Source organism: Lytechinus variegatus, chromosome 3 (genome assembly GCF_018143015.1).
Source record: "Lytechinus variegatus isolate NC3 chromosome 3, Lvar_3.0, whole genome shotgun sequence".
Taxonomy (NCBI): Eukaryota; Metazoa; Echinodermata; class Echinoidea; order Temnopleuroida; family Toxopneustidae; genus Lytechinus; species Lytechinus variegatus.
In genome coordinates, this window is record NC_054742.1 from 52,051,066 (window position 1) to 52,068,499 (window position 17,434).

Consider the following 17,434-nt stretch of genomic DNA (forward strand, 5'->3'; position numbering starts at 1 on the left):
ACACACACATAGGCAGGAGGCCAGTTCGTTTGCAATGTATTGGGTTACAGAAGCAAGAAAATCACCGCAGAACTTGCAAAAGTTTACAGTTAACGATTTAATTGTTGTCTCTGCTTCATCATCTGTTGGTTATTTATAATTTAATGAAATTTTGTCACTTTTAAATGTATTTTGTTCAATATTCTGAAATACGGGACAATTAGGCGTCCCGGGGAGGGTTTGTCGGGACGCCGCCGGGACAAAGGAGCAAAATACGGGACAATCCTAGTCTGCTATGCAGACTCTGAATGGCTCGTGAGGTGGGATCTGCTACTGGTTTGCGAAGCAATCCAGCCTGAAAGGGTGAGCGAAGCGAGCCACTTCTGCAGCCTCAGTAGACCTAGTCTGCTATGCAGACTCGTTGAATCAGCTGAGGTACACACACTGCAGATGTGGGTCTACATTTGTAGACTAGGACAATCCCGGGAAATACGGGACGTCTGGTCACCCTGCCCTTATTCCTTTCCTTTTCTGTCCCTTTCTCTTTTTTTCTTGGTCGTGATTTTTCATTTATTTATTTTCTCTTTTTTGGGAGGGGGAGGCCCCCTCCCATCTGTACGCCAGTGCCTATAGTTTGCGAAATTTAAAAATATCATAACTATAGATGAACGAAACAAAATCTAGAAGTATTATGCTCTGTTGAATATATTCACATCTCCGTCCACATGCACGAATGTGTTGTATACACAATTTTCCAAAGTAATTTTGTTCAAGGTGTATAGGCTACGTATCAATTAATGTTAACACCCTTTCGTTTAAAAAATTATGAAAATTGTGTATTACACGGATGGTTTTCATGAGTCTAACAAAATGCTCATCACCTATTGTCACCCGAGGCATGGCTTAACTTTTCGTTAATAATGGCCGGGAAATCCCCCTTTCATTTTTTTTTATTTATGGGGGGGGGTAGACTGGTACCGCAAAAAGGAAAATAGATTTGACATCGTGGGAGATGTTTCTCATAGTAGTAAGCATGGAAACGATATAAACACGATTAATGAATGAGATTTTAGAAGAATGAGTTTTAAAAGTGGGTAACATTTTCGGTCGACCTGACCATGAAGCGTACACGGGGCCACACTCATGGCTTGCTGATGGCGGGTTGTTTCGGCATTTTTTTTTTTTAGTTTTTAAAAGCTTTGGGTGAATCATTGTATTGTAATTTCGGCATCATATATATTTTTTAAATTACACCTGAACACATGAAGCACTTTTTTATAGTCATTGTAACCATGAACATGATACGTATCTCAAAAATCAGATATTGCGACCTGAAGAGGGATATTCTAAGGCTTGTTTGTAGGAACGTATTAAGGCCATTATGTATTTCATTAATGATGCGAGCTCTCATTGCGAGCTGAATTATTTTTTATATTCAGACCAGAATCAAGGGACATTTTAAGAACTATTTTAGAGAGCAGTAATCCACTAATGCAAATGTAAGAACGGAGGGAAATGCATCATATTCCGAACTTAAAAGGGGTAATCACTTTATTAGTCATGAAAAAGAAGCATTTGTCACTACATAAAAATAATAAAAACTCAAAGTGCGGGGAATATTATTTGGTGTATATATATATATATATATATATATATATATATAAATATTGCAGAAGTTTCTGCATTTTATTCATAAATCAATAATAAATTCACATGTTCACATAATTCCAAACATATAAATGAATAATTTAAATGTGACAATTAAAGAGATACATTGTAAATGATACAGAAAAGACTGAGAATTAAATCATACCTAAGTATGTGATAAAGTGAGTTCGGTAAAATACATGGAGGGGCCTGCTATTATAAGCACAGTGGTTCTTGAAGCAATAGCAACCCCGTTTGATTGAAAACGGGGTGTTTTAGTACCATTTAATCCCCTTGAACATTATTCATCTCATTAAACAGACATTGCCAACACCAGGGGAGCGTTTCATGAAAGGACTTGTCGGACGTTTTATCCGACAAGTCCCATTTTATCCGACAGTTACCATAGTAACAGTACCTCTCAGCCAATCAACATCAGAGAAAGATGTCAGATCTGACAACTTGTCGGATGAAAATGTTGATGAAACACTCCCCAGGAGTGCCCTATAAGCAAAATATGTTTCATAAAGTTATGGAAAATTATTTTTATGTAAATATGATCTAATATTATCATAATTATAATATAATGTATTCAGTATAATATAATATGACATAATGTAACATGATATATTATGATATAACATAACATAAAATAAACAATAATTTCTTTTTCCCCACGTTTCGCTTTCTTTCTCCCTCTTTCTTTTCCCTCGTTTTTGTTTGCCAGCCGACTTTCTTTCTTGTATAATTATCTATTATTATTATTATTATTATCATTATTATTATTATTATTATTATTTATTACTATTATTGTTATTATTATTTGTTTGGCGTCATCTGTGCCTAGGAGGCGTAAAGCGAACTGAATCACTATGACCCGCAGGCCTCTCCCGATTATGATTACAGGTGGACCACTATACACCGGAGTTTCCCCCTAATCTTATATACGAATAGTGCAGTGGGTTCTTAACGTGCAAAGGTGGTGACTCTCCTCTACACGGGCCATCCATTTAACGTCCTATCCAAGGGACGGAGTGCTTTCCATTGTAACGTATAGCCTGCATTTACGAAACATGGGAGAGACGTTTACACACAACGAACTGGCTTCAGTCATCCTCCCGGCCCCTCCCGGGAGGACTCGAATCCACGATCCTTGGTTCTATTTTTTTTAAACTTTCGTCACGTCATTGACAATATCGGGAACAATAATTTCACAAACGACCGACGTTCCACTTGGAAATAATATATTTTTGATGCCGTGCTTCAAACATGTGCAACGAAAAATAACCAAGAGGATGTATTTACACTGTAAGAGCCATTAATGCAAAAATCAAATAACAAAATTTACATTTTTAGTATAAAAACAACAAAAACTTATATTTTTATTCAAAATGAACGCACCAAGATCTACTTATTAACTGTCACATGACCTTCAAACAACGACTTTTCCATCTTTCCAGGAGATCTTGAAGAATTTCATGTCTCCTGGCTTTAACACGTTATGACTTATTGATTTTTTATAATAATTTATTATTTGTTGCCAAAGATTTGCCATAGACTTTTGAGTCTATGATTGAGGTTTTCAATTTTGTTTTCCAATATCCTGATCAGAAGTTCCTGTCCCAATAGCCCAAAGTGCCTGGGAACTTTAAATCCTATGCATTTAAATGTCAAACAGGAAGTACTCCTGGACACCAAAATCACAAATATCACTGTAAAATCCTAAATTTTCGACCCAATTCGTTCATTCAACTTTCGACATGCATAGGCTTCCACGGGCTGTTCAATTTGTCTTCCAGAAAATATAGACAAGGCATGCAAGGGGATGTCTCTATCTCAGGTTTTACACTAGAGGGAGACAAACCAGATCCACCCAATAGAGATGTATAGCGTTATTAGTATATATCACTGATCTCTGACTTTATGTATAATGATTTGAGGAAGTGGTCGGTATCCACCACCCTTTTTTATATCGAAATTGCAGTCCCATTTTAAATGATCCAGGAAAAAAAACACTGCCACAACAACGAACACAGTTTAATTTTCCCAAATTCGTCTATTCTTTTCAGAGTGAAAGACTTAGCGCCATAATAGGCCACAATACGAGTCTTACAAATTTTATCTACAATTTTGTTTTCCAAGCTACTCGCTCGCTTCTGAAATAGATAGATAAAGATAGCCTATTTTATACCGGGGGGGGGGGGGCCACTTACATTGGCGAGTGGATACCATGCGCGACCAAAAAATACACGTAAAAAGGATGTCTTTTTCACGATAGGGCACGTTACGTACGTAACGTGATAAGGGTGTCAAAAACACAAAAATAATGAAAAAAGGGTATCTATTTCGCTAGGAAAATTACGTGTTTAGGGTCGAATATGCGGGGATGATAAAACAAAATTAAAATGTTTTATAAAGGATGTCCTTTTGCCCCAAAACTTCGTGTTTAGAGTCCGATTTGCGCGAGGTGTAGAAGGTGGGGTCGTACTAAACCAAATAAGGTAAAGCCGACGACCGAAGGACCCGTAACAATAAAACATTCCTGTACTTGTTTAGGGGTTCATTTCAGGGAATATTACCAATAAGAGTATCGTTTTGTTTCCAATACTTGTTAAGGGTAGGGTTTCACACGCCAATACTTGTTAAGGGGTGCATTTTCAGAAAATGGAAGTTACGTGTTTAGGGTGCTTTTCGAGACCCCATGGTCGCTCATGGTATCCACTCGTGAATGGAAGTGGCCCCTGGGATTTTATAATAGAATAAAAAATACTACACACCTTCATAAAGGTTTTGCCAAACTTAACATTGCCAGTTTACCACGGAACGAATAGACAGAAACATAATCTGATGATGTACATAATTTTGCACCCAATGCCCCCTATGACATAATTGTAAGTGCCCTGTTCTGCCCCCCTCTCCTCTAATAAGGAGGGGGTGGAGACTGTAAGCCCCAAATAATTTTCTAATTCTAATTTTATAATGCCTGAACTGAGTTGCAATGGATCTATATTCATGGAGTAAAAATACAAATGGTAAAGGGGTTAAATGAATAAGACCAGCTGGTTAATAGACAAACCGGTTGCAGATGAAGTAGGACTAGACCACTAGCGTACCTAAGGGGGGGGCAGACTGCCCCCCTGACGAGTCACAACCCCAACCCATGCAAGGGACGTATCCCTGCCCCCCTGACTTGTCAATTTTTTGGTGGACGAATTTGCCCCCCTTGGAAATCCTAGGTACGCCACTGGACTATTTCGGATGATTTTTTTTTTTTTTGATAACTTCGTATTTATTTTGTGAGTATTATTTATCATTTATTTATTTTTTCTCATTTGATTACATATATCTGTATTTGTACTTTGTTATTGGTTGTGTTATCTATTTTTTGAGGGGCCCACATTGTACAAGCATTGCTTTTTAGTGGGTCCCTCCATTTCCATCTTAATTTAATTTCTATTGAAAAATAGTATACTTACTTAAAACCTCCAATGTGTTGCCCAAATAGTGCTTTTTTTCACAACATGTGTATTATTATTTTTGTTCTTTGCAACGGATACAAATACTTATGTTTGTATATTGTATACAACTTGTTTTTGTTTGATGGAAGTGAAATAAATAAAATTGATGTCGACCATGCACTGATCAGTATAATGACGCCTTTAGTAAAATTCTAAGGCCAAGCCAGAGTGTGGCCTAAGATGGCGCTCTTTCACTTCAAATGCATAGAGCGTCAACCGATCACACACAGGATTAAAGGGGAAGTTCACCTTACTAAAAAGGTTGTAAAAATAGCAGTAAAAATGATTAAAAAAATATTTGTGAAGGTTTAAGGAAAATCCATTAAAGATTAAGAAAGCTATTATAATGTTAATTTTGGATTTGTGGCGTCATATAACGAGCTGCTTCCCCATGGATCTATCGAAAGCATTCGATACCATGAATCATCATATTTTGTTGTGTAAATTAAAGAAATATGGAATTAGAGGTAGTGTACATTCTTGGTTTAAAGATTATTTAAATAATAGACGTCAATTTGTTAATTTTAGATTCAAATCATCCCATACACGCCCCGTTAAATGTGGAGTACCTCAGGGTTCAATTCTAGGCCCCTTATTATTTTTAATCTATATGAATGATATTGTTAATGCATCACCTTTACTTACATACGTTTTATTTGCAGACGACACTAACATATTTTATTCACATCAGAACTTAAACATTCTAGTCGCAACTCTAAATCAAGAATTAAAAAAAATTATCATTATGGTTTAAATCAAATAGACTCTCCCTTAACATAAATAAAACAAACTTCATGTACTTTAAACATATTAATTCGAAACAAGTATTTCGCGATATCATTTATATCAATGATATGCCCATTAACGAAAAACAGGAAACAAAATTTTTAGGTGTATTGATCGATTCTAACGTAACATGGAGTAGTCATATTCGTAATATAAGCATGATGATTGCAAGGGCCATAGGCATCTTGTACAAATTGAAATATTATATATCTCAAAGATCATTACTAATGCTTTACAACTCCTTTATTTTGTCACACATTTCTTACTGTAACATAGCATGGGGAAATAGTAACAAAATAAAAATAGACTCAATATTACGTCTTCAAAAGAAAGCTCTTCGTATTTGTTATCACTCTCATTATCTCGCCCATACTGATCCAATATTTCATTATTTTAAGACATTGAAAATTTACGATATTCACACTTTTCAAACTGCCATTTTCATGTATAAATTTTCCAACAACACTATTCCAGCATCCTTCCGTAATATTTTTGTTTACAACAGAGACATACATTCATACCCTACACGACATTCATCTGACTTTCACCTAACAAATCCAAAAATAATAATTGCTCACAAAACAATACGTCATCACGGTCCTGAAGTTTGGAACACTTTACCGAATAACATCAAACAAGCTACCTCTCTTTTTTCCTTTAAAGCTTTATTAAAGAAGTTTCTTGTATCAAAGTACGTGTAAAAATCTCACCTGCACGTGCACCCACACCTGCACCACTTCACATGACCCCTTTACCCTCTCCCCCTTTTTTTCATAAACATTTCAAATAATTATGTGACATCATTATTATAGACCCGTGATTTTTTTTTCTACAATGGTTTTCATGTAGCTGCCTTCCTTTGGCTGCTATTCTCTCAAGCATTTTGCTTATGATAGCTGGCCACTGCATTTTATTTTATATAATTATCATTACTTACATGTACATGTATATCTATGTAAATTATTCTATTATGTAATCGTCACAATTTGTAATTATTACATTTATTTTTGTATTTCTTTATATTCATTATGATTACTGTGTTTGATATATTGAATTTTCAATAAATGCAGAAACACCTGCAAAAAAAAAATAATAAACGCATGAATTTCAATTTTCTAATGGTTAGTGATGGCTTATTTTCGCTTTCTTTTTAAGGCTTGGTCCCACTGCACTTACGGATGCAGAGACGATGTAAAATGGTAAAGAACCTTGCCATCCGTTTGAAAACGTTATAAATCCGTTGTGTACTCTTTGCATACTGTACGTGTTTCATATGCTCTACATGACATTTTTATTCATGTTTGCCACTCGCTATTTAAGGAAGCCGTCCGCATATGACGTCACAAATTAAATAACTAAAATTCTAACATTTAAAAAAAAAATTATTTGATGGATTTTCCTCAAACCTTAATTCGTTAAAAGAAAAATAATATTGTTTCTGCTCTTTTTGAAAGAAACTGTTTGTCAGGGTGAACTTTATCTTTAAAGTCGGAATTAGACCATCCCACCCACGTGCTCCACCCCCACCGTGATTGTGACTTCATCATTTTCCAGGAAAAGACAGGGGGATCCGAAAATTAAATCATGCAAGACCCTTTTTATTGCTTTAAGAAAACAAAAACATAGGGTCATATTCCCCATGTTATTACTGGAAAAGATGAAGAGGGGCAGTATTTTTAAAATTACCTCCCGAAGGCACTGTATATATATTTTAGTTGCATGCGCAACATACAACGAAGACCTCTTTGTGTGAAAAGCTTTGCATTTTCATGATTGCATCTAGGGCTGGGACTGTATTTTCATTCATAAATTGGCTTGCGTCGCATTGGCTTGATGATGTCACCTATGGGGATTAACCAGCCATATTTCGAGCGACATGATTTTCGGGTACCCGGGTACCCGCCCGAAAATTACCACGGGTACCCGAAGAGAAAAATACCCGAAAGTCCCAGGTCGAAATGATATATTTTGTTCCTTCTCTTTTTTCTTTCCTGTAATATATACATGTACGCATATAAGAATAAGTTGACTATATTTTCTTCATTTTCAAGGGGGATCCAACACTTTACAAGCTTTGCTTTTTAGTGGACCCGGCCCCTCATTTCCATACTGGTTGTCTTTTACGAAGTAAGAATGCCCTTCTGTAAAATTGTACTTGATTCGTATTTTTGTATTATGTTTTGAATGGAAATGAAATAAAGAATTGAATTGAATGGTATAGTGACTAGTGAGAGAGTAAATGCCATTTTCAGGCATAAAATGCTTGTTGAATAGAATTATTCTTTCGATTATTTCTTCTCGGGTCAGTGCATACGTGACCTTTCAGGGGCCCAGAAACAAATAAAAGACAATCAACTTCAGCCTGAACGAAAATGTGGAGACTAAACAAAACTGTTACCTCACAAAGGGTACATTTAATTTGGGAAAACATGGCGTTTTGCTGTCCCCGCAGAATGAAAACGGTGTTAATAGTACCTTACCTTATATACTGAACATTTTGAAAGAAAAAGAGCATTATCAGAAGTAAAAAAAAAGGAGGGGCACATCGGGTCAAATGGGGACGTGGGGTGCTTGATCATGCAGAGGTGACACACTACGGGATAGGAATTCACTATGAAAAATGAGCTGAATGGGGACAAGAATCATTTTAAAACATGTAGATAGGGGAATCCAACCCAAATAAAAACTTGTTTTAATAAGGAAAAGAAAAATCAGACAAGTTGATAGGTGAAAGTTTGAACAATATTGGACAAACAAAAAGAAAGATATGAATTTTTAAAAGTTGTAAATATTGGTAATCAATATACCCATGGAGATTTCAAATTGGCCGCATATGGGATGTCATAGTGATGTAAGGCAAGGACTACTCTTCCATGTACTCCAATACATATTATGGCTAAAATGTCATTTTTCCCAAAAGTTTTATTTCAAATTATATTTTTCTTTCATGAGGACATAAAACAATATACTACATGGGTTATATTTAGATTACTGCCCCAGGGGAATGGGTACTTAGGAGAAAACCACAAATCCCTGATAATAAAGTACATGGCCTATGGGAAAGTTGTCCTTGCCCCTTGTCATAATTTACTTACCCAGTTGCCAATTTGAAATCTACATAGTATTAGTGATCTCAATTTTAAAGCAGCTATAACTTTCTTATTGCTTGTCCAATTTCTTTCAAACTTTCACCATTCTGTTTAATTTATTTTTCTCCTTCCCAACACAACATTTTATGGCCAAGGCTGGATTCCCCTTTAAAAAATTCACTTAAAGGAGAAAACAGAAAGCTATATAGATAAGGGAAATAGGCCTGTATAATAATTATTGTGCTGCCTGGCATGATATTGGCAACATCTGATACGAGAATGGGAACTTATAACTAACTTGGGCGCTTATTGTTATTTACAAAACTGTCTTAAGATATAAAAAGGGGGGCACTACATGAACACGATTTTGTAAGCTAGGGGGCATTATTGGGTAAAAGCTGTTTGTTTTTACTTGCACGCTGTAAGCAATTTTTTATCGGATAATGTCATAGAGATGTATATTATTGACACTGTTTCCAGAAGAAGAAGCAGCTCGGGGCCCTTCTAGTTCCCCAATATAGCACTACCCCACTACTCTACCTGTCTATATAATTCCGGCCCATATACTTATCCACTGGCGGCGGAAGCCCAAAAATTTAGGGGGTGTCCACCTGATTTTGGGGGATGGAAAAATAGGACGTTGCTTGCAAAAAATTTTTGACAAGCAAAAAAAAAAAAAAAAAATGGTCATCAACCTAAATTTTAGGGGGGGACAACACATGTTTGAGGTGGGGTCCACGTGAATTGGGGGGGACGCAGGAAAAAAAATTGACAAGCAAAAAAAAAAAAAAAAAGGTTATCAAAAATTTTTATAGGGGGGACACGTCCCCCCCGCTTCCGCCGCCTATATACTTATCTCGTACTTATAGCTTTGCTATATTGCACCGAAAAAATGGCAATGTTGAGTGTTTGGTAATTTTTATCCGGGATATTTATTCAAAGTTTAATGGTTTTTATAGTGCTTTTCCAATGATTATGGAAAAATAGAAGTTTGCATGGTAATATACTTTTTTCATGTTTGAAAAATTGTTGGTATAGGTGATGACCCCATCCCGTCAGGACTGACGCCCCTGTACCTCTGCATAATTATGTATACTGATTTTTTTTTATGTTATGTGATGTAAATTCTACCAAATTTGGATTAACCTGGCTGCCACGTGGTTGTAATGAATCGTAATGAATCCCTTTTCCAAATCAATGAAATACTAATTTTGGCGTGCCATACACAACTACATGCGCTGATCATGGAGAGATCAGTGGGCATACCGCGCGTGTATCAAACACGGGGAAGTTGCTAAAGCTATAGTCAAGATCTCGGCGCGGCATGCACGACTAGCTCAGCTCAGGCCGGCCCGCTCTTCGCTGCACGTGACTGGTACACTTGTTCAATTTAGTCCGGAATCGAGTTAAAATCCAGTAAAATGGCAGAACCATATCATCGTCCAGACAACAGCAAGCTCCAGGCCCTGAGAGACATAGCAAACAAATTGAGAATTCACAGTATTTCATCGACAAGTGCTGCTGGTTCTGGGTAAGTTTTCGTTCCAATAAATGGAAGAGAAGAAAGAATTTGGCACTTGTTCACTGCTACCACCCTGCCTGTAGTGTGGGGAATCTACATGTAGGACTGTGCCTGTGGTATGCCAATGTTGTACAGAGCACACACTTTAAAAAATCATTAAAATATCACTTTTGTGACCAAAATTACTAATTTCCATACAGTTGCAATGTAGTTTTCATTAGTAACTTGGGAATATTTTTTGTATTCAATAATTCACCAGAGTGCTCAAAAACTTGAATTTGGGGCATATTTTTTTGTATGCCCTCTATTGGTGGAAAGTAATATGGCAAGAAAATTTTCATTTTTTGATCTCTATTTTTAATTAAGAAAAAAATGATTTAAAGAATCAAATTTAAATAAGAGTCAAGTTGTATGAATAATAGGTGTAATGGAAATTGTCAGTGCAAGCATTTGCCCCAAAGAAAAAGAGAAAATACGGTAAGCCAAACATTGCCACCCTTATTTTGCCACACATGGAGATATGAGCGAGAACAAGGTTATAGGCTATATCATAACCTTGTTCATTGAATGAGTGGAATTTAGAAAGTATGGTAGGCCCCACTCACACAACATGCGAGGTTACACAATGCATGTGGTTTCATAGTGGACTTTGACGTTTTCATTCGTCACACGAATGTGAGGGAATGAAAAACGCCCAACGTTTCAGTATTTCTCCACTATGGTATTCTTTTTTTAATGATTTAAGTTTGTTTTAAAAAGGAATTGGAAATTATTTATAAAAGTGTTTTTATCGCTTACTTCCAAGTCTCAACCAGGATACTCCGTTCGATCCGTCCTTGATACTGCGGTGGAAAGTACGCAAACAACAATCGAAAAGCAATTTTTCGTATCGAACATTCTCATTTCAAGTCGTCAGCGCATAATAGGAAATTGTACCCAAAATCAACAGGTTGCATCTCATGTATATACTTATTGGTAAAGTACACCATCTTTTGACAAGATGATGATGAAAGTGGATTGAACGAGCAAGAAAATAATGCTGATCGCCTAGAATGCAGCCAGCTTGCAACACCGTAAACAAAGGTACGGTATACCGTAAACAAACGGTAGGCACTTAAGAACCAAGTTTGGAAGGACACTCGTAAAATTACTTCACTCGCGATGAATATTCATTAGATCGTGGTCGTGCGTGTTCAATACAAACTCTCTGCATGCATGCACTCAGTGTGTATTGAACACGCACGACCACGATTAATGAATATTCATCGGCGACAGTGACATAATTTTACGAGTATCCTTTCAAAGTTGGTTCTAAAGTGCCTACCGGCTTGTGAATAATATCGCGCGCCCTCTTTAGGCAAAAGTTGATATCCACGCTGATCCAGAGGCATCTACGTGAAGATCAAGAAAAATGCTCTTATTTTATTAAAAAAACAGCAAAGAGAATTCAACAAACAATCCATATGGTTTGGTAAGTGTTATATATTGATAATGATGTCATTCATGATGTCATACCATGACTCACAATTGTAGCTGCGCAGGCGCAATGCGGAATAAACTTGCTTTGGAATCATATACCAAGAGTATCAGACGTGTGCTTATTTATGTGCCTTAATTACTAATTACTGTAGATTAATTAGGAGTACATAACAAAAAATCTGGCGACGAGGATTAACTTTTGTGTTTGTTCTTCACTTTGGTAAAGTTCGAGTACCTGAGGATGGCTACTTTTGGAACAATTGGTGAATTTCGGGAAGACGAAGGGAGTTGGTCCGAGTACATTGAGCGTATGGGACACTACTTCGACGCCAATAGCATCATTGATGAGGGGAGGAAAAGATCCATTTTACTGAGTGTTTGTGGAGCCTCAACCTACAAGTTAATGTCAAGTTTAGCGGCACCAAGGAAACCAGGTGAAGTTGAGTTCAAGGAACTTGTGAAATTAATGACTGATCATCGAGATCCAAAGCCATCGGTGATCGTCCAACGATTCAAGTTTAACAGCAGGTCGAGGAGACCAGATGAATCGCTTTCAACTTACATTGCTGAACTGCGACGATTGGCTAATGAATGTAAGTTTGATATTATTTTAGAGGAGATGTTGAGAGATAGGATTGTGTGCGGAGTGGCAGATGATAGAATACAAAGGAGATTATTGGCTGAACCAACTCTAACATTTGAAATAGCTAAAGATATTGCATTAGCTATGGAATTAGCTGATAAAAATACAGCCCGATCTCAGAGATCAGAACAAAGGCGAGATGGTGAACAAAATCGCTCATGGTGTTCGTCATCGTAAGCCGTCACAACGCCCTGTTTCCAAGAAACATTCCTCATGTGGTCGCTGCGGAAAGGGACAGCATCAAGGAGAGGTTTGTCCAGCAAAAGACGGAGAGTGTTTCCACTGCGGGAAAAAGGGACATTTCGCCGTGGTATGCAGAGCGAAAGGAGACAGGAAGGACCAGAGAAAAGTTTTCCAGCAGCAAGGGAAACGGACCGCCTCCAATAAATCTCGCACTCTGCAGATCGAAACAAGAGAGGAGGATGAAAACGAAAGCTACGGGCTGTATTCACACTCGACGAAAGCTTCCAAACCGCCTCCGATTATGACTCGGCTAGTAGTGAAAGGGAAACCTATGAACTTCCAAGTGGACACGGGCTCAGCAGTAACGCTCATAAATGAGGAAACGTGGCTCTCTCAGTGGAGTGACAGAGAGAGGCCTAAGCTGAGCGAACCAATAACGCGGCTTCGTACATACACCGAGCACTTGGTAGACATTATCGGAGAATGTGAAGTCGCCGTATCCAAGGGCAGCACAGAGGAACGCTTGCCTTTGATAGTTGCGAGAGGCAGAGGGCCGAATCTCATGGGACGAGATTGGCTGCACGAAATAAAGTTGGACTGGAGGGAGATAAACTTGGTCAGGGTCAATGACGCAGTAGACAGATTGTGTTCAGACTACGCGGGACTGTTCACACGAGAACTTGGAAAGTTGAAAGGTGTAGAAGTAGAAATGGATATTGACCCCGATGCATCACCTAAGTTTTTGAAGGCCCGTCCAGTTCCATTTTCGCTTCGAAGTCGTCTGGATCAAGAGCTGGATCGCCTTCTAGCAGATGACATAATTGAACCAGTTCAATATTCAAACTGGGCAGCTCCAGTGGTCCCTGTTGTCAAGGGAGATGGATTCATTCACATTTGTGGGGATTATAAAACCACAATAAACACAGCAGCTCGATCGGATACCTATCCGATCCCGAGAGTTGAAGAGCTATTTGCAAGGCTTGCAAATGGAAAGAAATTCACAAAACTGGATCTTTCTCATGCATATCAACAACTAGTCCTGTCTGAGAAATCCAGGGAGTTCGTCACTATCAACACACATCGAGGGTTATTTAGATATAAGAGACTGCCTTTTGGAGTTTCAACTGCGCCTTCTGTGTTTCAGCGGACGATGGAGTCATTGCTGGCTGGTATACCAGGTGTGGCCGTCTACCTAGATGATCTTCTCATCACAGGAGAGTCAACAGATGCCCACATGAAGAACCTGAGAGCAGTCCTGGATGTTCTTCTGAAAGCTGGACTAAGACTAAAGAAAGAGAAATGTGTGTTTCTCAAGGACGAGGTTGATTACCTCGGACACACAATCACTGAAAAGGGTCTTCGTCCCACGGGGGACAAGGTGCAAGCCATTACAAATGCACCCGAACCGAAGAGCGTAAAGGAACTCCGCTCGTTCCTAGGCTTGCTAAATTACTATGGTAAATTTCTACCCGACCTTGCATCGAATCTAGAACCTCTTCATCGGTTGTTGAGGAAAGACGCAAGATGGCAGTGGGGTAAAGAGCAGAAACAGGCATTCGGAAGAGCCAAACAGTTGCTTAATTCAACTAGAGTGTTAGCTCACTACAATCCGGAAGAGCAACTTATACTAGCTTGCGACGCTAGTCCGTACGGTGTCGGAGCCGTACTCGCACATAGATTTTCGGATGGGACCGAAAAACCCATCGGTTTCGCGTCGCGAACATTGAATGTTGCAGAACGCAGATATTCGCAATTAGACAAGGAAGGTCTCGCGATCGTATTTGGTGTAAAACGGTTTCACCAATATCTGTATGGCCGTAAATTCGAAATAATAACGGATCATAAACCGTTACTTGGTCTGTTTGGGGAGAGGAAAGCCATTCCACAGATGGCTTCTCCGCGCGTCCAACGGTGGGCGATTACACTTGCGGCATACGAATATGAAATAAAGTATAAAGCGGGAGAGAGAAATTCAAATGCTGATGCGCTCAGTAGATTACCGCTAGAATCAACCATTCCGGATCCTCCGATCCCGGGGATATCATACTTCTCATGGATACATTAGATAGGACACGATAACGCCTTCGCGCGTCCGTTCTCTTACCGACAAAGATCCGATCTTGTCGCGGGTCCGTAACTTCATCTTACAAGGATGGCCTATAGCAGATGAATTACAAGATAAGGCATTCGGTCCGTATTTGAATAGAAAAGATGAATTGAGTGTTCATGAGGGAGTAATATTGTGGGGAGCTCGCGCGGTGCTTCCCATGAAATGTCGAGAAGCAATGATGGAAGAATTGCACGATGCACATCCGGGGATAGTGCGTATGAAGGCAATGGCGAGAAGTTGCGTATGGTGGCCACAGATTGACAAAGATTTGGAGCGTAAAGTTAAATCTTGCGAAAAATGTCAATCACACCAGCGACAACCGTCGAAAGCTCCACCACATCAGTGGGAATATCCAAGTAAACCATGGTCGCGAATTCATGTCGATTACGCAGGTCCAGTGGAAGGGAAAATGTTACTAGTAATAGTAGATGCGTATTCAAAATGGATAGATGTTCACATTACGAATAAATCGACTAGCGAAGCGACAATAGACAAATTGAGAGAAGTCTTTTCGGCACAAGGTCTTCCTCAAACGCTGGTTTCGGATAATGGGCCCTGTTTCACGAGTGAGGAATTCGCTATGTTCATGAAAATGAACGCAATCAATCACATTCGAGGTGCACCATATCACCCAGCTACTAATGGTTTCATGGAAAGAGCAGTGCAAACTGTGAAAGGAGCACTCAGAAAAATGAGTGGACCCCTTCACACGAGATTAGCAAGGTTCTTGTTGAGTTACCGTACAACTCCACAAGCTACCACAAATCAGTCACCGGCAGAATTGCTCATGAACCGAAAGTTGCGTACTCGCATATCTTCTGTTCTGCCTGATGTGAACGCAACCGTTGAAAAGAAGCAATTCTCACAGACCGCTCACACTTCTCGCAAACTTCGCGAATTTAAGATAGGAGAAGAAGTCCTTGTGAGAAATTACGGGCGAGGTAACCAATGGCTACCCGGAAAAGTAGTCGAACGTAACGGTCCGGTATCCTATGTCGTAAATGTCAATACCAATAACTCGACGCTGAAATGGAAACGTCATGTTGACCAATTGCGAAGTCGAATCTCGACTTCATCGACCTCGAACGACGACACCGGCCCGATACACGAAGATGATGACGTTATCATCCGTGATAACGACAATGATGACCGCAATGTCAATGAAGATCAGATAGACATTCGCGCGGATCGTGAAGACAATCCTGAAGTCGATCACGATGACGGTATAAAGCATTATCCTAGACGAGAGCGTAGAAAACCAAACTATTATGGATTTTCGTAATTTTGGACACAACAATAATTTTAATAAGATCTTGTCTTGGATTATAAACTCACACATTTTTGGACCTTGTCAAAATTCCTGATTTAATTGTTCGGTTCAGTGAAACAAAAAGTATCATTGAATTTATTAGTTTTAATTGTAACTTCAGTTCCTGACTGACGTATATCATTTGATAATGTTTGATAATTATCAAAAGTTTCTTAAAGGTAAAATTTGAATTTGGGAACTGAAAGAAATTGTTACATTTCAATATAGTTTTATGACCAGTTGAATAGTTACTGGTACAGTTTTGAGTTGCAAATTGAATTGGAATGTAAAAGGTACGTTTAATCTAAGGGGGAGAGATGTTATATATTGATAATGATGTCATTCATGATGTCATACCATGACTCACAATTGTAGCTGCGCAGGCGCAATGCGGAATAAACTTGCTTTGGAATCATATACCAAGAGTATCAGACGTGTGCTTATTTATGTGCCTTAATTACTAATTACTGTAGATTAATTAGGAGTACATAACAGTAAGTGTCATACCAAAATTAGAATTAGCTACGATGTAAAGTCATAGTTATTTTAGTAAAAAGGGTGTGAAAGATTCGCGTGCACCAGGTGCATATGAATCCTTCACACACGAGACGATTTGAAACCATGAGTGGGTAGGCCCTAGTGTATCCTATTCCTATTGTCGGACACCTTTATTTCAGTGCTTTAAAAATGACAACCAGAGGAAATGCAATCAAGAAAAATTATCATTTGCTATTCCAAATATTCTGAAAAATATGAATATGATGCTACCGTTTTCTTTGCACCGCACTTGCTGCATACCCCTCCCCGAAAAACTATTATTTTTGTGCGTGATAAATGACATCATAATTCCGGACGCGCGCTGGACGGTTAAAAATATTCTTGATTATGATGATGTAAGAAAGAATTGGTATGATTTTTTCATGATATATTATCTTATGAGTAAATTCTAAGTTTTTGTTTGCTTTGTTAATCTTATATCGATTCTGAGCAGATCGATCTTTGTAATAAATTTGTGCATGCTAACTAATTTCATTTTTTTTAAATTGCGCGTTCGAAATGGCACTTTCCAGTATTTATGCTCGTTTATGTCGTGACCCTCAGTCCTCAAGTTCTATCGATGCGCTGTCGATCGTAGACGGCTCTCTATCAAGGTAAACCTCGCGCTCGGG

The 17,434-nt window shown here is 38.4% G+C and overlaps 1 protein-coding gene across 1 annotated transcript in view; it reads left to right on the forward strand.

Annotated features, from left to right (window-relative positions):
• Window positions 1-10,365: 10,365 nt before the first annotated feature.
• LOC121411316 (transketolase-like) overlaps window positions 10,366-17,434 on the forward strand; it is a 38,625-nt gene continuing 31,556 nt past the window's right edge. The window contains exon 1 of the mRNA XM_041603976.1: window positions 10,366-10,550. Within this exon, the coding sequence (XP_041459910.1) occupies window positions 10,441-10,550 (110 nt within the window). The 5' untranslated portion in view covers window positions 10,366-10,440. The remainder of the gene's footprint in view (window positions 10,551-17,434) is intronic.